The 21,727-nt window shown below is 40.4% G+C and overlaps 1 protein-coding gene across 4 annotated transcripts in view; it reads right to left on the bottom strand.

The window, feature by feature from the left end:
* Positions 1-21,727, bottom strand: part of ESRRG (estrogen related receptor gamma) — a 598,949-nt gene that overhangs the window by 137,757 nt on the left and 439,465 nt on the right. For all 4 annotated transcript variants that reach the window (XM_033430465.2, XM_049712394.1, XM_049712389.1 and 1 more), the window contains one exon: positions 9,400-9,516. In XM_033430465.2, coding sequence (XP_033286356.1) covers positions 9,400-9,516 — 117 coding nt within the window. The remainder of the gene's footprint in view (positions 1-9,399; positions 9,517-21,727) is intronic.

Here is a 21,727-nt window from a genome sequence, read left to right as displayed (position 1 = left end):
CTGGTTCGGAAAAAAACTGGTTTATTTAAGTAATCTTTTAAGAGCTCAGTATCTCATAATACCCACAGCCGCTGAAGAATCCCAAGCTAAATATATAGAATACTCCTACTGTATTAAACAAATACAGAGAATAAGCAGTAGAGCCAGAAAGCCTGCTCTAAAACCCAGACTCCACCATGCATTGTGAGAGCTCTGGCAAGTAACATAATCTCTCTAAGCTTTTCTTTCCTCTGTGAAATGGGGAAATACCCACCTCTGGAGGTCACCGTAAGGCTTAACAAAAAAATAAAAATCCAACTAAAGCACATAGTACATAGCCTAATGCACACTGAGCTCTCACGAATAAGTGTTATTACTCTTACCCTCAAAATCTTTGCTATTCATTTTAAGACTATTCAGGCTTTCATACCAACAAAGCATGACAAAAAAAAAAAAACCCGAAAGTCACCATCTGGTAGTGCAGTACCTGTACACGAAATAAGTTTTCGTGGCACCTTAAGTATATTCCCAACAGCTTAATGTCAAGACAGAGCTCACGAAAACGGTGCTCTTTGCTATTGCTTACATTATAACTTGGGAGTTTTGTTTAATACTCTGCATTAATGAGGGAGCTTCTTAGGATAATATTACAACAGAGAGTGCAAGAAATACCAGTGAGGTCAATGCAGTTCTACTAACTGTCATCTAACAGAGAAATATATTCCTTGAATACCATTAAAGCTTTCTCCTTTTCTTTGTTCTCCTTTTTGAAGGCAGTAGGAACCCAAATTTCCCTACCGATAATTTCTGTTTTTGACTTGGTAGCATAATGATATTAGACTTGGGGGAAAAAAAAATTCACCTTGGCAACGTCTTATTCAGAGGTTTTTACAAAAGATATTTTGCTAGGATAAATTGCACTAAGCAGGTTCTTTAAGTAAGCAAAAACAAATCTGTTTGTTAATAAATGGGCTGAGTAGTTTTTGTATTTTTTAAAGAGAATCTACCTGGAAAAATGCTACAGCCTTTAAATGAACATTTTATTAAAATGGAAGATATGAAACAGAAGGGTCATTAGATAAGTTGCTCTTTGCTGCTTCTGCTGATAGGGTAAACCCAGAAGGCTCTGAGTTCCCACTGCCATATATAAATCAAAACACAAGCTGTAGCTGCAGCAAAACAGTTCTGGGATAAGTTTTCTTTATAACCTGGGGGCTCAAGACAACTGATTGGAGAGATGTAATGTCAGCTAAATGAATAAATGCATAATCTGTGCTCTGTCTCATATGTATGTATATATGTGCACACACACACACACACACACAATGCCTTCTCCAAACTAAAAAGTAGAAATAGGAAGTATACACTATGGATTATGATAAGATAGCTCAGAATGAATAGGGTCTCTGGACAAAGAATCCTCTACTGTGGAGGAATCCTCTATACTCCTATCATTTTTTCCACTCAAAGATTTCCTAAATATGAGGTAGGTCTTATTAATCGATGAGACAGAGCAAAAGATGAGGGCCTTCCATTCTACACAGACTGGCAATGCTTGATGGATTTTAAATGATTTGGCAAGCCAAAAGCTTTACGCAGGGCATACATGGCATGAGCCTTTTAAGGTACTAGAGACCCAAGAAATGAAAATGAAAGATCATTCTAGATCTTCATACTTTTTCAGGTTAATTTCTTTCCCAGGGACCTATCTAGAAACAGACACTAACTCAGCTTGACCAAAATGAACGGACCTGAATGCACTGTTCTATGCAGTATCTTTTTAAAAATTAAGTAATTTTATTTTTGGCTGCGTTGGGTCTTCATTGCTGCGTGCGGGCTTTCTCTAGTTGCGGTGAGCAGGGGCTTCTCTTGTTGCGGAGCACAGGCTCTAGGCACGTGGGCTTCAGTAGTTGTGGTACATGGGCTCAGGAGCTGTGGCTCGTGGGCTCTACAGCACAGGCTCAGTAGTTGTGGCGCATAGGCTTAGTTGTTCCATGGTATGTGGGACCTTCCCAGACCAGGGCTCGAACCTGTGTCCCCTGCATTGGCAGGCAAATTCTCAACCACTGCGCCACCAGGGAAGTCCCTCCATGCAGCATCTTTAACCTTGCCATTCTCACCTCCACAGCTCCTGGTACACAATGCCTTCTCCAACTCACTCTATGCCCAATATTCTAGCTGCTCAGTTATCCCGTAAAGACCTTTCCTGGGCCTATCCCCACCATTATCTGTATCTTCAGTGGCCTCATTAAACTCCAGGTGAAAAGTCTGGTTTCCCCATTCAGAATCCTAAGGAAAAGTCCCTTCCTTATGAATGCCCTTTATGCATGTATCTTAGGCACAAACCCCTTGTTAAACCCACAAGTTCTGCTGCTTCCTGGGAGTGCCAGCACTGTTTCCCATTTTCTCCACCCTTAAATGAATATTTCGGGCCACTACTGGCCTGCTGTACTGAGATGGTGGGCAATCGACCCACAGCTGGAGCAGGAAAGACCCCTTTTTGGGCCAAGCCTGCAACATGGCTTGATAGAGCTACAGGAGGGGCCTGAGAATATGACATACCTGACTTTCATCTCACTCCCACTGATCTGCAATGGGACCTTGGGTTAAGTTACTAAAACTCTCTGAACCTGGAGTTCCTCATCTGATTAATGAGAATCTGGCACTCAGGGTCCCACTATTTTCCTGTCAGTGAGGTTTTAAGGTGATAATAAAACTGTAATGTCCTGCACCTTTCCACATTGAATAACTTATTTCAAATGCTGATTCCCAACCACTGCTTTGACTTTACCCTGAACAGGAAGACTCACGATTATACCATCTCTTGTAAACTGTCAGCCTAGAATCTTCACCCTTCTATTTTTTAGACTTTTAAAAAGTGGAGGAAAATATTGAGCACCTCTGTAATAGAAACTTACTTTAAAGATGTCAAATCAGATATGAAATGTAAATATGGTTATCGACAAAACACATATAACATCGTTATGTGTTTTGTTTGTTTTAATGACTCATTTTCCCCCAGAAGGCACTTAAAATTATATAAACTCGCTCTTCTCCTCTCCCACTTATGGCAATGTTTTTATTTTAAAAATCTAACAACAAAACTTCAAATATATCTGACCAGTAGCAACACGGCAACCTGTGATGAGCCTTTAGATGCCCACAGAAATAAAACTCTACTGACTGCACTTCAATTTATTAACAAGAGATGGTAGGGGCTGTGAGGAAATAAAGAGGAAAAGCGTTTCAAACACTACAAAAATACATGATCAAGACTTCAAGTCCTAAGTATTTAAATACCTATTAATTGTTCTACTGTTCCTTCAACTCACTTCTATCAACTTTGACAAAAATAACATACCTCCTGCTTTTCTAGAAAGATGGAAAGCATCCAAAGAATTATTCAGTTAAGACAAAATTTACAAAGTAGCACAATTCACTAGCCATGTCTATCGAATCACAGCTCTTATTGTATTTTCAAACTTATGGACATAGTCATCAGCAGCGGTAATAATTATAAGTATCTTTGTGTCATATATTGGTACTATGTTTCTAGAGACATTATATCATTTTTAACAAAACTTATAGAATTTTAGAATAGAAGAGATGAGAAAGAAAGTAGTCTAACTGCTCCCCGGCACATATGGAAATAAAGGCAGAGTTGAATGGACTTGCTTAAAATCACAATGCAAAGTTGTGGAAAATCAGAATTAAAAGCCAAAGCACAATGTTTTTGCCAGACACATGGGAGAAGCTCAGTTAATATTTATGGAGGTGTGCTAAAACTTATTTCTCTCCTCTGATTTTTTATCCACGATGGTCTGATATCAAAGTTACCTCAGTAAAATTTAATGTACCTATGAAGTTAGTAGAATTCTTATATTTCTTCTTGTTTGAAAAGGTGTGTGATTTGTCCATTTTCTTTGGTAGACAAAGGGTTAAGTTCCATATTTATAAATAAATAGGTTGAAGCAAGTGAGTCTTAGAGGTAATATAACTTGCCCCAGGTCCAGGAGGAGACAGAGCCAGGGCTTGAATCTAGATCCACCTGACCTTAAAGCTTGACCCCTACCGTCTCCAGCAACAACAGCTAACCTTGATCTGGTCCTTGCTCTGGGTCACATGGTATGCTGAGCACCTAACCTGCAGTACCTTATTGGCTATGCACAACAACATTTTCTTTGCAAATACTATTATTGCCACTACCACTTTGCAAATGATGAAAGTGATGATTAGAAGGGTTAAGTAACCACCTTTTTAAAGGCAAAGTGCAAAGCACGATTTCTTGGCATGAAATAACTAAACCAGTCCACCAGGCTGCCTGGGTTCATCTGTACCACGGCATGCAGGCTGGCCTGGCTGGGGAATATAATACTGCACACGAATGTGCACCTCTTGCTCTCATGTGCAAGAGTCAAAGAAAAATACTTGAGTCGCCAAGGTGAAACCCATCACGCCAATAAAGAGCAAAAAGCCTTTCTTCAATCTTTGGATCCGCGAATCCTATACGTAAATAAAGTAACTATTGCTTTCATAAAATGTCTGTTTGCCACTGAAAGAGAGAAAACCGAACCAGTATGTCCTACAGTAGCCTTTAAATAACTAAGGAGAAAGATCAAAATAAAAATAAATCTTGACTAGATTTATAGGTGCACGTTGATTAGTTCTTGTTTTTTCCTTCAAATAAACAATACCTGAAAAAAATGAAAAGGGAATGTTGAGACCAGATATCTTGTAATAGATGGGTTTTCTCTGACATACAGTACGGTATAATGCCGAAAAAATAATGCTGGCCCATCATTCGTGAGGCTTGGCAGACAGCAGAGCCCAGAAAAAGCGAAGGGGATTTTTCAGGACGCGGAATGGTGCAACAACTTGGATTTGAACAAAGTACCATTTTTTTTAACTGTACTTCTCACAGTTGTATGTTGTTGCATTTTGTTGTTTTCCCCACACAACTGTTTTTTTGCTTCCACTGGTAACAATATTTTGATTCAAAAATGCTAATATTAAAACCAAACATGGTTCATCTGGACATGATTCTGGTGCTGACTAACGATAAGCCATGTATTATAGGGATTTAATTACACACACTGTGATGTAACTGGAGTTGCTGACCCACTAAGCCACCACTTCCATTTTGTACCTCACATCATTAGTAGAAATGCCACTCAGTAAAACCAAGACATTATTTTTAAAAAAGTAAAAGTCTCATCTTTCTATAAACGCCCTATTTAATGAAAACATCTTCACTTCCCTCAAGCAGCATTTTATCTAAGATGCACATGGCTAGGTGAATAAAAATACCTGTGAAAGGAAAGAAGATTCCCATCAAAGCTGTTGAAATCTGATTTCATTTCAGATTCTAGAACTCATGTTGTTTTCTGTTTAAATAGATTTGGTCTGTCAATTTCCCGACCTGCTGTGCCATCAGCCTGTATGGACTGCTGTGGCCAACGTGGGGGTTGTACAGACAAATATTATTACGGACCGGTAATCGAATTGAACAGGTTTACATTGGAATAGATTTACAACATCATGATCTCTGACATACTGCATGGGACTGAAACCCCTCTCCATCCATAAAGATACATTTAAGACAGTATCATTCTCTCCAGGCTGAGAAGGTAAGCCTTGAGCCAAGGAGATGGCCAAACATAACTGTGCATTTATATGCAGGGTGTAATGCAATATTTCACTGTATTTTTTTAAGGACAGAAGAAAAAGAGTATTCCATATTTACTCATAACCATCATCTCCTTTCTATTTGGGGGAAGGGGCTTAGAGATATTTTTCCACCAAAGTGGGCACAAGGAAGTAAAGGAAAATAAATTATTTTTTGAGTATATCAGCAACAGCAGCAATTCCCTTGAAAACAGTCCCTCTAAAGGCTTGATAACAGCAACTGAAGAGGTGTGAATTATAGATAAGCACCCGTCCTATTTACTTTCACCAACAATGTTTAATTAAACACAGTTCACACCTTTTCAGTCACTCTAACCACTCTTCAAGATTGTTCCTGCTTGAAAACACAATGGGGAAAATTATTTAGGGGAAAATAGGTTTTCTACTTCCTCCTTAAAACTGGAAGGGCAAATAGGTGAGTACACTAGTAGTAAAATCAAACTGCTCAAAAAGATCCTATTTACCTGGACATGGAGGCGTGTCTCCATGTAGTTTAGTTTTTAACAATAAAATCCAAATCTAGGACATACCCATTCAAAGTGTTAATTGATACATTACTTTTATAACATTTTTAAAACATTGATTTGCTTTTGGAAAATAATGATTCCTCAAGTCCAAACTCTAAATTAAGCCTTTTCAAATGAGCATAAGTTTGGTTTGAGTCTCTATAGCTCAACTAAGTGGCAATATAAAGATAATTAAGACCAAAAATATTATTGTCAATCACTAGTTACACTCTGAAATATGTTTTGTTTGCTACTCTGCTATGGGGTTTAAGGCAATTACTAAGGTAATGTTTCCACCACAAGAAAGTCAGCTATCACCACTGTCCTAACTCAGAGGAAAACTCTTTGTCATATGGGTTGGGCTGTTATCGTTGGATTATTATTCATATGTTTTCCTTTGTTAAAATTGTTATCCTTTTAGTATCTTCCACATAAGCTTTCTTCTAACAAGAGAAACCATATCTGTCGTTTTCACTGGGGCATCACTGGAGCCTAGAATAGTGCTTGGCACATGAGAGGAACTTAATAAATATTTAGGAAATGGATTATAAATGCAAAACGTGTTCACTGTGGAAAAATCCTAACAGTGCCAAAAGCTATAGAGTAAACAAGAAAAGTACTCCCTACCCTGACTTTTTTTCACCAGTGTTAACACTGGTACCAATCTTTATCCTTCCTTCTGTTTCTCCATGCATATACCATCATAATGTGCATGTATTAATATAAATTATTACAGTACAAATTTGTATAAAATTTGTATTTAATATAAATTTAATAGCATATTTTATATAAAATATATTTATATGTAAATTGAATCATCCTACTAGCAATTTGTTTTCTTTTTTTAATTACTGAATTAAAGTTGATTTACAATGTTGTGTTAGTTTCAGGTGTACAGCAAAGTGATTCAGTTATACATACACACACACACACACACACACACACACACACACACACACACACACACATATATATCTTTTTCGGATTCTTTTCTATTATAGGCTATTACAAGATATTGAATATAGTTCCCTGTGCTATAGAGTAGGTCCTTGTTTATTTATTTTATATATAGTAGTATGTATCTGTTAATCTCAAACTCCTAATTTATCCCTCCCCCCTCAATTTCCCCTTTGGCAACCACAGGTTTGTTTTCTGTGTCTGTGAGTCTATTTCTGTTTTGTAAATAAGTTCATTTGTGTCATTTTATTAGATTCCACATATAAGTGATATATATGATTTTTGTCTTTCTCTCTCTGACTTACTTCACTTAGTATGATAATCTCTAGGTCCATCCATGTTGCTGCAGGCAATCTGTTTTTTATTTTATTTTTTTACTTGGCAAATATCTTGGTCTTCTTTCCATAAGGCTTTCATGATAAAGTTACACGCTTGTTTACAATTATTTTTCAAGTTGAGGATGAGAAGACTTTGGGAGAATCTTCTTAGTTCCTAGCCAGTGGAGGAGTTAATCTTAGTGGACAAGAGAAAAATAGCATGAATTCCATGTACCCAAATACAATCTGCTTCATTAATCTTCCTATGACATGGTTCACAGTAAAAATCTTGGAATAAGAACAAGCCAGGAAAAATTATGAGATCTGGTGATGCCACACCTAATTGAAGCTCTGGTTCATGCATGAGGAATAAATACTTGGATCTACTTCGATTTTGCAGTTAAAAAATAGGTGATCTCGGGACTTCCCTGGTGGTGCAGTGGTTAGGAATCCACCTGCCAGTTCAGGGAACACGGGTTCGAGCCCTGGTCCGGGAAGATCCCACGTGCCGTGGAGCAACTAAGCCCATATGCCACAACTACTGAGCCTGCGCTCTAGAGCCTGCGAGCCACAGCGACTAAAGCCTATGCACCTAGGGCCTGTGCTCCACAACAAGAGAAGTCACCACAATGAGAGGCCCGCGCACCATGGCGAGGAGTGGCCCCGGCTCGCAGCAACTAGAGAAAACCCACGCACAGCAATGAAGACCCAATGCAGCCAAAAATAAATAAATAAAGTTACTAAAAAAAAAAAAGAAAAAGCCTGTAAAAAAAATAGGTGATCTCCAGTAACAACAAATTATACAAACTCATAAGGCCGACCCCAGGAACAAGATACAGTCTATGACTCAACAGAAACAGTACATTTAAATATTTAATTTACCTCATATTCTTTCAAACTTCAATGACCATATTTCCATTTTGTTACTGTATAAAATTATCATATTTATTTTAAACTCTGGCAAATTTTCTGAAGAGAAGGAAACAGTGAAACCTAAATGCAGTATATAAAATACACATCTACAAAGCACATACACATACAGAAATATATTAAAAACAAACCCAAAACTAAACCTAGGCCTCCCACAGAAAAGAACAATTTTTCTCCATCTCCAAGCTAAAACGTTAGTTTCACTAGACATACTGAAATATACAAAGATTTCAGGAACTTTGATTTAGGTGGGGGACTTGAGTGAATTCTAAAATCTATTTGGGTTCAGTTCCTTGCTCTACCCTCATCTGCTGTGGGAACTTAGGCAATTCGTTTAGCATGGAATACATGCTCATTGTTATTATTTTGTGTTTGTTGTTGTTATCCTCAACTGAAAGCAACAATTTTAATACCATTGTTACAAACTCTTTATAATAGAAGATAAGTCCTAAAGATAAGATTAGAAAAGAATAAAGAGTACTTTAAACGTAAGATGAATTTTTAAAAAAGGAAGAAAGAAAACGGTACCCATATGAAGTGATGGATGTGTTATTACCTTGATTGTGGCAATTATTTCAAAATATATATTAATGAAATACAGGTCATCTACCTTAAAAATACACAATTTTTATTTGTCAGTTATACCTCAGTAAAGATGGGGGGGGGGATCCCTCTGTAGACCTAGTAGTGAAAAGAAAGCAAAAAGACAATGACAGTAGCCTCTTGGCTACCCTTCATCCTTTGCCTTCTGCAAAGTGTAAAAATGAAAAGAAACCGAACTGCCAAGCATACCTGGTGGGTTTAGCTACACATCAGATGTGTCCTACCTTGTCCCTTCCTGTTGATGTCAAGCAGTTAGCCACGAGAGATCAGCAAGTCCAGGTATAAAGGAGGAGTATTCTGCTATCAGATTCAGGATACTTACTGTGACCCCAGAGTTGCCTGGTTTCTCTAATATTTTTGTAATTCCCTGTATATCCCACACCCCCAGCCTAAAGTACAGGAGCAGTAGCACACAGCCTTACCTTCTTTGAGCATGCCCACTTTTAAACACTTCATGAAGCGGCAAGCCTGGCAGGATTTACGTCTGCGCTTTGTGATTTCACATTCATTTGTGGCAGGGCAGCTATATTCTATATTACCTAAAACACAGAGTTTAAGAAAAGAAGCTGTTAGATTTGCAAGACCCAGGCAATCCTAGCAACCCCAAGGCAACACCAACTCTGCTACCCCTACCATCCTCCCTCAAAAAAAAAGTCAACGGGAGTCATGAGGATGTCACAAATATCATGGAGCCAGATGCTCGCTGTAACAACTGAAGATGCATCAAACAAGGAGAAGATACATGGTGAAGCTCTTCAAAAGATTAAGCTTAGAATCAGCCTTTAAAATTATGCTTCATCCACTCATACAAAGTAGCGGTCTTCCAGAATTTGAGGATCCAAAAGAAATCTCCCAGCAGATTATTTCCATAAAAACACCAACATCAAAACCATATTACAGGGCTTCCCTGGTGGTGCAGTGGTTGAGAGTCCGCCTGCCAATGCAGGGGACACGGGTTCATGCCCCGGTCTGGGAAGATCCCACATGCCGCAGAGCGGCTGGGCCCGTGAGCCATGGCTGCTGAGCCTGCGCGTCCGGAGCCTGTGCTCCGCAACGGGAGAGGCCACAGCAGTGAGAGGCCCGCGTACGGCAAAAAAAACCCAAAACAAAACAAACAAAAAAAAAGTATTACAGTATCATCCATCCTGGATTTCTTTTGGTTACTAATGCCCTGATGCATCAGACTTTTTGTCTCTCTGACACTGAACAGTATAAATCTCACTGTGAAAAATGATCAGCAGGCTAATTTGGGACTGTGCAGTAAGCTCCTTGAGGGCAGGGACTGAAGTTACATGGTTCTCGCTTCATCACTTACCAGAGCCTTATAATACAATTTTACTCTTGGAAAATGTTTACCGATGATGATGATCACCATCATCACCATCACCACCATCACCACCATCATTACCATCATCACCACCATCACCACCATCACCACCACCATCACCACCATCATTATCATCATCACCACCATCATTACCACCATCATTATCATCACCACCATCATTACCACCATCATTATCATCATCACCACCATCATTACCATCATCACCACCATCACCACCATCATCACCATCATCACCACCATCATTACCATCATCACCACCATCACCACCATCATTACCATCACCATCACCACCATCATTACCATCATCACTATCTTCATTACAACCATCATCATCACCATCTTCATTATAACCATCATGACCACCATCATCACCGTCATCATCATCATGTTTATTAAATTACTTGCATAATGAATTCCAAATGCATGGAAGTGTTATAAATAAAAATAAACTGCTATGAAATTATATTTTTAATATTACAGTCTACATCATTTACGTTAGTAACAACAGATTTGAAGTGATAAGGATGTCGCCAGAAGATCCAAACTTTAACTTGCAATTTTTCAATTAGTGCCAAAGACTATGTGTGGGAAGTGCTCTGGGGCTGCCTACAGCTTTGTAGAGAAGCTGACTTTAAAATAAAGCCTCTCTCCCCTATCAGCTCTGTCACATAGTGCTTGAAGGTCTTTCGTTACTTCCTAACCCTTTCCCCTTGTGATTAAGTGCATTAGTATCTTAATGAAAATGCATTCTGTTTATTGCCCTCTTGGGAAGGGGGAGGTCATCAGACCAAATGCATAAATTGTCATCAGAGACGGTCCGAGCATAATTGCAATTTTGCTGCTCCATGTTTGCAATACCCAGGGTCCATCCAAGTCCCCTGAAACATGCACAGATTCTAGTAATTAGCATAGAGTCTGCCTGGGACCACAGCATTGATGAAATATTTCAGAGTTAATCACACTTTGTAAACACTGATTTATATTGACTACCTTTCTCCAGACTGATGTCTCCTCATTAAATATCACATTAGTGGATTGCAGGATTGTAGAAAGACTCAACTACTCAGCAACTGCTAATTCAACAGGAAGTAATACCTAACCACTCATAACTACGGGGAACTGGTTAAGTATGCATGACTTCAAAAAAAAAAAAAGCCTGTGTATTATAACTTAAGATAATCCTATCAAAATTGACTAAATTAGCATTCTAATTCAGGGCATTTATAATAATAAAAGAAACTACTTTTTAACATAATAGGTAAAATATTAAGAGTAATATTAATTGCATCAACAGAAGCACACACCATCACCTTCCTCAGAGATATTACTGTGTTACTGTATTATTACACTCACAGAAAACCAAGGATAAGTCAAAGGAACCAAACTGGCTGGGTTACGGCTGAGAATAAAAGGATTTAGAATCTGAACTTTAGATGAATAATTTTTCACTGTGATTTTCACTGAAAATTTATTTTGCATCAAGAGAGTGTTGCTAGCCATTTTCTAGGGGTTAATCAGTATTCTACTACCAGATCCTTCCACTCTACGTGGCTCTCCTTATACTTATTTAAAAAGAAACCCAAGCCTCTGCTTTCTTAGGAAGAGCGGAATAATAACTAGTTAGAAAGGGGAAAAAAAAAAAAAAGTTTTCCGAACAGCATTACTTCCCTTTTTTTGTTCCTCAAAAGTCAATACAAAGTCATCATTTGTTCACTTTCTAGTATCAAGGCATGAGCACAAGTTCCCCTGCCCCATCCCTTTTAACCCAGTGCTGGAAACTACTGGGATGACCCAGCATCACACACACACAAAATAATCACCTTTCTTTTCAAACTAGTTCCTCTTCTTCTTTGAAAATTATATCCTCATCCTTCGCAACAAGGCCCTTCTGACAGGCCCCTAAATGAGGCCTGTGTGAGCTCACACCTGGACTATGGTAGTTATCTCCTAACTGGGCATTTTGCCTCCGTCTTGTCCCCCTCTAATCCACACTGCATACCACGATCATATTCCTCCTCCTATGATGTTTTTGATAATGTCGTTAACTCAACTTTTAAAGAAATCAATAGAGGGCTTCCCTAGTGGCGCAGTGGTTGAGAGCCCGCCTGCCGATGCAGGGGACGCGGATTCACGCCCCGGTCCGGGAGGATCCCACATGCCGCAGAGCGGCTGGGCCTGTGAGCTGTGGCCGCCGAGCCTGCGTGTCAGGAGCCTGTGTTCCGCAACGGGAGAGGCCACAGCAGTGAGAGGCCCGCGTACCGCAAAAAAAAAAAAAAAAAAAAAAAAAAATCAATAGATTCCTATGGCCTCTGGAATAAACATAAAATATTCACCTAGCCAACAAAAGCCCTGCCCCATGTGACTCTCATCCACGTTTCCAGCAACATTACAATGATTACCTTATATGAACTTCCTGATGCACCAATCTGATTTATTCAGTTTTTGCTGTGTCCTTCAGACATCCCTCTGAGGATGATCTATCTTTGCCCCTCTTTTCTTCTTAAAATTACTTCCAAGGCTCAACGTTCAACTCAAATTCCATTCAAATCTTTCATGAAAACTTCTCAAACCACCCTAGCAGAAAATGATTTCTTGGTTCTCATATCTTTTTGGGTACTCTCATCATATACAGACGTGCCAGATTCTTTTATACCTTTTCACGTGCATACTATCCCTTAGATGGTAAGATCCTGGAGGCAAGGATTATTGCTTATGCAGAATAGAAATCCTCCACCCAAAAGTAGTATATAAGTAAAATGATACATTTTAAATTATGAGATATTTTTTGGTACCTCAAGGTCATTTTTCTGAACATCAATTATGATGCTGTCACATAGTACTGTCCACAAGGTCAAGTGAGCTAGATGGCCCATTAGGAAGCAAAATGAAGCACACTAGGAAAACCATTCCACAAATCAAATCAAAAAAAAAATGTAGAAGAAAATCTAGTTAATGTTTCAACACCTTACAAAAATACCTTTGACAAAAATGGAAATCCATGGCAAAACCAGGAGAGCTTTTCAAGGAGAAAAGATAAAAATACAAAGGTTTCTGGGGAGTTAAGTGTGAAAAGAGAAAAAAAACCAAAACAAAACTGTAAGAAGTTTTAAAGGAAATAAAAGTACATCTTGATATAAATAAGAAGAAAAATAATATAAAATATGAAAATACAGATAGGTGGCACTAAGAGAGCTATTTAATGTTTATCTTATCATAACACTTACTATTATTTGCAAAATGGGTGCCCTAAGAATTGGAGCCACGTTGCAGAAAACACTCAGGAGTGATTCAATTATCGCAGCTGAATCTATAGATGCCCCTTCTCTGAATGACTGTCTCAAGATTTCTATATTTCTTCAGAAACAGAAGGGAAATTGTCAGATTGCCATACGAGGATTTTAGATCACATATAAAGAAGAATTCCAGTTTCCTTTCTAACCACTACATTCTATAATTCTTCAATGACAACGAGAAATGTAAAGGCAGAAGAATTTTTAATAGTGCCTTAGGATGAGTTCTTGAGGGCAGAGTTCCGTCTCATTTACAGCTGAATCCTCAACGCTTATCAATAAGCCTACCATTTTGTACATGTGCAGGGCTGGGAAAGAAAGAGGAAGTCCCTGGCCCTTAAGGAATCTACAGTTTTACAAGGAGACAAGACATGTCAACAAATCACAATACAGCTGAGCGTGCGCTGCAACGGCTCTGGATTCAAGTTAGCACCAGACACCCGTGTACACGGATGCATCCCCACAGCTGCTGAGATTGTGCTTTGGAAAGTCAGTGAATTCTTCACACAGGAGCAAATGATTGAACTGTGCTGTGAAAAATGAATAAATGACTACATTGGGGTAAAGGAATCTTCCCCAAGCTATAGAAAAAAACACCACATTCTTATAAAAATTTCACTGTGAATGGAAAGAAAATACACTGGTCCCGAGTATTTTCATAAATGATAGATTTTCAGCTAAGCATATAGACATGGTTTACGATGAATCTGACATCCTTCTGCCAAATGTTCTCTTTCAATAAATTTGTCTTGACATATGTGGATGATAACCTTGATTTCACTAAGTAACACTGGTTTATACCTTGAAAAACAAATCAACATCATCCTAAAGAACTTCTTGGCTGGAGGAAAACCTCTCTAATTTCCGAGCCCTCCCACTGAGTTCCTTAGTTCATTGTTGTTGGCTGTGATCACCCACCCAACAGTCTTTGATTCATGTCAGAGTCTACAAAGATTCTGCCCTTGAAAAACCTTCCCTGGTGCTTTCTCTATTCAATGAAGAAAGCATTTTATCCTAAAAATACGCTGCCCCAAGCACCTAGGCAACACTGTTACATCTATTTTGATAATGGCTCTAAGACACTACTCCCAATAGACCCTATGATCTCCATGGGGCACTTGTTTTCCTTCGATTCACCAAGAGGAAACAAGACAAAAATATTTCCAGTAGCAACTGCCGGCCTCTGGAATGTTAACGCTGGACAGTCATTCAGGGGAACGCACAAGTTATTGTTCACAGCCTAGAATTCTCATTTCAGACACGGAGTTTTCTTGGATTATAGCTCGCTATTTTCTGGGCCACGTTTGTTATAAGGCACCAGGGACTGAACTGGGCAGCCGTGGATGACACGCCTGGAATTTTCCCAGTTTTGTCAGTAGCTGGGGAAATAAGCTCAGCTTCAGAGGGAACCAGATCCACGTGGAAGCTCTGGGTTTTTTAACCAGGCTGACAATCATGATAGAGCAATTTATAATATTTCTTGGCGTCTTTTCAGAAGGTCCTGGGCTCTGATGACTTATTGCAGAGTCTTTTGTACGATCAGTTTGCAGGCAATATAATCTTCTCACTTACTGCTTAATAGAATCTTGCAGCTAGCTGGCGGATAGAATAACAGGGTGTATGTAAAACTTCAGCCTGGAGTGCCAGTGGATAATTTGTATATTCCTTTCAGTCACTTAATGGACTTTTACAGTTTAGCAGTGAAAGGGCTGAATGATGTAAATTAGCACGGCATCTCAAAATAAAAATATATGTCAAATCTTTACTTCCGACTCACATCTCTTGCACATAGTAATGAGGCATTGGGCTTTACGTAGTTCCCAATAGCTGTCCTCTTTTTCATACATACAGACATCATAATTGTAAAGCCAATTTGAAAGCGTCTGTATATTTCCCCCAATTGTTTTAATTTTATTAACAGAACAAATGGCTTGAGATGACCCACAGGGCACTCCAAGTGGGGTTTATCCAATTGTTTTCCAACATTAAGTGATTTAAAAATAATGGGATTTGCCTCAGTACACAATTACAGAGCATTAAAAACGTGAAGGCAATAATCTGTAGTATTTTTGTTTTAAGTGTCCAAAAGCAGAAAAAAGAAAGAAGGAAAATCCCCTCTTTACTGTATGGTAGTAAAGGTTTTTCCATACAGTGATACAACTTCCCTTTCTTTCCTTTTCTTTTCTTTTTTTTGTGTTTAAAGCTCCTTTGTTTCTAGCTTCTTTCTCCTCATTCTACCTGAAATAGAAAATAACAGTATCTATAGCTGGGATTATATAATGTGGGATAATAACTCATTACCTACCTGTGGCAAAAAAAAAAGTCAAAATTCTATCAATGCATAATTAAGTAAAGGATGCTACTTTATTTTCAAAGAACGCACCCGAAGTTAGACTTCAAAATTAGTTACTTAGGGACGCTCTATCCGTTCCCAGAAGACTGCTCTGAATACTTCTCGAAACTTCCTTTAAACTGCCACTAGAGTTATTTCAAAGCTATAAAGCAGAAAGGGGAAGGAATCAAATGACACTTTGCTCATATTCACCCCAAATACTTGACTGGCCAAATACATGACGCCGAACGATGGTTGTCTATCACGAAATGTTAAGTCTCCCCTCAAAGGTCAAAGAACTGCCATCACTGAAGATATTTCAAGAATCTGCCTCAAGTTCTCAATGCGTCTGCCCCAGACTATGACAAGGAAGGGCAGCCCCAGGCAACCAGGGGGACCCCATCCACTTGCGAGGTATAAGACGTATACCTCGCAAGTGGTGGGGGAAGAGGGCCACATCTGGTTAACGGTCACATCTGGCTCTTAGCAAAGCAATTTCGTACACAGGGTTATGCCAGAGCCCCATATTCTTTGCCTTTTTGCTGCCCCTCTAACCCTCTACAAAATGAGGTGGGAGACAGGCGGGTCTAGAAGAGCTCAATTGATATCTGGTTCTTTAAGGTTCTATTGGATTAAATTCTGATCATCACAAATGTAATGTACAAGAGCCCTAAATGTATGTGGGCACAAATGACTGCCTTTGCACAGTGAAGATCAGGCCTTGCTCCCCAATGGGAGTGATGATGCTTTGCCTTTAAGGAAAAAAGATCAGGAAAAAACCCACAAGCAGGCAGGTTTATTTATTTATTTATTTATTTTAATGTTTGGCTGTGCTGCACAGCTTGTGGGATCTTAGTTCCCTGACCAGGGATTGAACCCTGGCCCCCACAGTGAAAGCTCAGAGTCCTAACCACTGGACAGCCAGGGAATTCCCCAAGCAGGCAGGTTTATAAATCCTAGTGATTGGAGACTAAACCACAGACTCTGGTCTCATCCTCCAGCCATCTGTGTTGGGAGGGCCATTGAGTCTACAGTGGGTACCAGCATTGATTGCCTCCATGCAAATACATGTATCTAATCACAAGATTACATTTCCCCGTTGTATTCAGTGAACAATGATTTAGCAGGAAAACAGTGCTGTAAAATGGGGAGGAATTATTTAGCCTTAATTTTTTTCCAATTTAAACAAGACATACCCTGCCTCAGTTTCCCCCAAACTTGTAAACATGGCCACTCCTTTATTGCTTTACTTGCACAACTGTTAACACTGAGCACTGTGCATGTTCATCTCAAAGAGAAGATGGGAAAAAGTTCTTGTATGCCCATGTATATCCATCCTTAACATACTGCCTTGCATATGGGTCAGGAAAACATCTGAGGATGAATAAGTGAGGGAAGAAGGAGAGAGGAAACGGTGGATCTCAGTTCAAATTCCAGCTCTGCCCTTTCTTAGCTGTCAGAACTCAAACTGATCACTTCACCTTCATACTCTCAGTTTGCTTACGTACAAAAGAGGAATCATCACGCCTGCTTTATAACATTGTAAGCATTACGTGGAATATAGGTATTAAAATCATATACAGTTTTGTTCTCCCTTCTCAGAAGAAAGGGAAGAAACACTGTAACATTTTCATCGATTATGAAACATTATGAAATACTTTGACTCAAAGACCTAAGCCTGGAGTTTGGGAATAGCATAGAAACAGCCTTCTGCAGATTTACGCAAGAGTGTGAGAATGAATATGCCATTCACCCAGAGAACTGGAGAGAGGATTGTGTCTTGCCAACAACTCTCGTGTACACAGCCATATTTTACAGATACCAGGAGGAGAGGAAGAAGTGTAATAACTCAAGTCATTTTTTAAAGCACCAAACTGTCTACGAAGTGAATTTCCAAGACATCAACCACCTCTCCTCATGAACATTTCCTGTCACTTCCCTGGAGCTCGTAAACTGCCCATCACTGGGTGTAATCTGATTATAACTGAGGGCAAAGCATTTGCAAAGCTCTTCAAAAGCTCACCCCAGCCTTATCTCTTGCCACAGTTCCAGGTCAATCCCTACCCCTATCCCAAGTCCACCCCCTTGTCTGACACCCACGTTGAATTACTCCCAGTTTCTAGAAAGCAGCATTGTCTTTCCTGCTGGTCCTAGATGTGCTTCTTTTATCATTTCTTCAGTGAATCTCTCCCAGGGCCCACAAGACTGGGGTCCAGGGGTCCGTACGGGTATAACTAGTTCATCTAGCACTTATCTTCAAGCAAACCTTTCTCTTAGCCTTTAAGGCACTTTATTACATGTGTCTAGTGAATTGCCCACCTCTTGTCCCAACTGTACAACTGTCCATTCCTTGAGGGCAGGGACTTACTCCCCTGGAGTCCCCAGCAGAATGTTTCATTATCTGTCCATTTGATCTTTACTGATCCTGTTTCTCATTCCTTCATTTTAATGTTTAGCTCCAAAGCACGCATAAAAATAAACTACGTACAGTCAATTAGACAGAGCATAACTGATAGCAACCCACCAGTAATATATCATTTGTCATAAAGCAACAAAGATTTTTAGGCTATTAGACTTGGAACAAATCCCAAATTCCAGTAGGTTCAGGCTCCTGGTTTTATGTAGACCTGAAAGAGGTGAATGGGGTACTGACTTATCTATGATCACTCAACCCTCTTTACAAGGAGAAGTGCTAGTTAACTGCAGAAAAGAGACCAAAACACAAATTCCTGACAACCAGTCCAATGCTCTTTCAATGCACCTGTTAAAACTTACATACCAACACCTCTAACAAACACTAAGAGTGCGGAGAATTCTTCTATGTGCTCTACATCTATGAAGCCCCATTTTGCAGATGAGAGAATTAAGACACAGAGAGAAGAGGTAACAGACCCAGAATTATACAGCTTACAAGCGCCAGAGCTGGGATTGAAACCCAGTCACTCTGGATCCAAGTCTCTCCAACTAAGATGCAATGTCGCCTGACTCTAATCTTCAAAAGAAATTGAGTGTTGTAATTGAGTGTGTTTAGAACAGAAATGAAAAATGAAATTCTTATCTCCTGAGAGGTTGCTTTGTGTAGCTGTTGTTGTTGCTATTGTTGCTGGTTGGAAAGGAAATTTTGATGCCTGGGAATGTGGTAGGATAGGGTGGATCTTGGCATTGTCATTTGCTGTTGTCAGACTTGTGGTGCAAGACCAGCTGTGGGAGAGGATAGGGTTGCTCTTGGAGAATGGAATTCCTCAACACCTCAAAAAGATATCCCTCAACTTGTCTCTGTACCATTATGGTTTGTGACCAGTTTAAGTCCACAGAAACCAAACAAACTGTGTCACCAAAGCAACAGGTGTCAGGTTGTACACACGCGTTTTATAGATCCCCAAACAAAGCTATTGTTCATGATAGGAAAAAACTCAGAATCCGGAATCGGCAGGGTGTGCTTTGAAACGCATTTAAAAGGGAATAACTGCATACAATCAAAAATACTTATTGATGAAAATGATGGAGAATACAAATCTCTCTCATCAAGGTATGCAGAAATTTAATGTTTTTAGCTTTGACAATGACATCTTCTTGGAAAGGGCTACTGCTCTTTTGCAGTGTAGAAAACATCGCCTACATGATGTGTGCAGCCACTCATCTCTGTCTTTAAGCTCCTATGGTATAGGGATCGTGTCACAGTCTTCATAAAAGAGCTCAAAAACGACCACTGCCACCTGAAAAGCGTTATATCTGAGCTAACCGTAACTCCCCAAATTTGCTGTGCTCGGTAACCAACTCCAATTCTCATGTGTTCCTTCTCTACTTAGAAATTTTAAACAGCCTTGATATGAGTCTGCCTGTGTCTCTTTAAACATACAATTAAAAAAAAAAAAAAGCTCTGTTAACATAATACTCTTGGTGAAAGGAAGAAATGCTAATTAAGTCTAATGCATCCACTCCATTTGGATAGAAAGTTTCAATGTGTGCATTTTGCAGTGGCAATTACCGAATGGTACAGTAAGTCCACATGACAAGTGTGGAGCCAGTAGGATCCTACCCTATGTGACAAAAACAAATGACTCAAAGAGGAATTTGACTTCATGCCGACCTTGAGATTTTCCTTCTACCTTAAACAAGTCAAAACAAACATACCCTCTCCTAATACTGCCCCTAAGTGCTTTGTTCTTGAGTGCTACCAGTGTGCCCAGAGCTCCTAAGAGACATTGGTATTAGATTCTTCCTTCCGGATCAAGTTCAGTATTCAACAAGTATCTACCTATGTCCTCCAAAGCTGGTATGGATTTGGGGAAATCCTGCTTGACACAAGTGACGGTAATTGATCTATATTTAAACTGCAGAATGTGATATAACTGTGATTATAAGATGCTAGAGTCAAATGGGTTCAAGTCCCAGTTCTATCATTTTCTGTCTGAGTTGTGGCAAACTTTTTTTTTTCTTTTTGCGGTACGCGGGCCTCTCACTGTTGTGGCCCCTCCCGTTGTGGAGCACAGGGTCCGGACGTGCAGGCTCAGCGGCCATGGCTCACGGGCCCAGCCACTCTGCGGCATGTGGGATCTTCCCGGACCGGGGCACGAACCCGTGTCCCCTGCATCGGCAGGCGGACTCCCAACCACTGCGCCACCAGAGAAGCCCTGGGGCAAACTTTTAAACCTGGAGTTACTTTCTTTGTAAATGAAGTGGTCACGGGACCTAGCAATTGATACCTCATGGGGTTGCTATGAGAAGCAAGTGGGATCCTGTATTGAAGGTACTGAGCAGAGTGCCTCATACAGAGTGAGCCTTGATTATCAGCCATCATCACAGCAGGGTAATGATGCTCGGGACCGGGGCTGGGATGCAGAAGAAGAGCTAAGAGGGACCTGGGAAGGGCCCGGTGCTGGTCTCGGCCCAGAAATGAGGAAATGCTGGGCAGAGAATTCCTCCTGGCCGGCACCAGGAAGCCAAAAGGCTAGGAGCGTATTGGCCTGTTAAATCAATAGGCACAGTAGGAGAAGCATAAGCCAACGTTCAAAAAGGAGTAATGGGCTTCCCTGGTGGCGCAGTGGTTGGGAGTCCGCCTGCCGATGCAGGGGACACGGGTTCGTGCCCCGGTCCGGGAAGATCCCACATGCCGCGGAGCGGCTGGGCCCGTGAGCCATGGCCGCTGAGCCTGCACGTCCAGAGCCTGTGCTCCGCAACGGGAGAGGCCACAACAGTGAGAGGCCCGCGTACCGCAATAAAAAAAAAGGAGTAATGACTAGTCACCCCAAGAGTCAGGGGACGCCAACAAGGCTGCCAGCTGGATTTAGAGTAAAACAGAGCAGCTCAGAGGAGAACCAGTAAAGCTCGGACCGTGTAGTGTGTGCGCCTGAAGACTCTCCTCTCGGAAAGAAAACCTGGACACCTACACTGTCTGCTCTGACAGGGTGGTCAGCAAAGGACCTGGCGTCTCCTCAGGGAGGAAAAGTACAGAGGGAAACTTAGCAGGGGAGAGTGGGGGGCTTCTTCCTGTCGGATGATGATCCAGGGGAGGCAGGATAAGGATTCCTCTTCCAGGAAACACTTAATTCTACCCCTTTATAAAACAGCAGGGGTCCACAAGCTTTTTCTTAAAGGCCCAGATAGTCAATAGTTCAGCTTTGCCGGGCCTTCAGTGTCTGGTGCGACTCCTGGAGAAGCAGGAGAGCAGCCACGGACAACGCAAGAATCGGCGCGGCTGTGTTCCCATAGAACTTTCTTTAGCAAAGTGGATTTGGCCCCCAGGGCCTTGGTTTACTGATCTTGGGTCTAAAACATGT

Source organism: Orcinus orca, chromosome 1, assembly GCF_937001465.1.
Source record: "Orcinus orca chromosome 1, mOrcOrc1.1, whole genome shotgun sequence".
NCBI classification, from domain to species: Eukaryota; Metazoa; Chordata; class Mammalia; order Artiodactyla; family Delphinidae; genus Orcinus; species Orcinus orca.
This window is presented reverse-complemented; position numbering and strand designations above follow the sequence as displayed.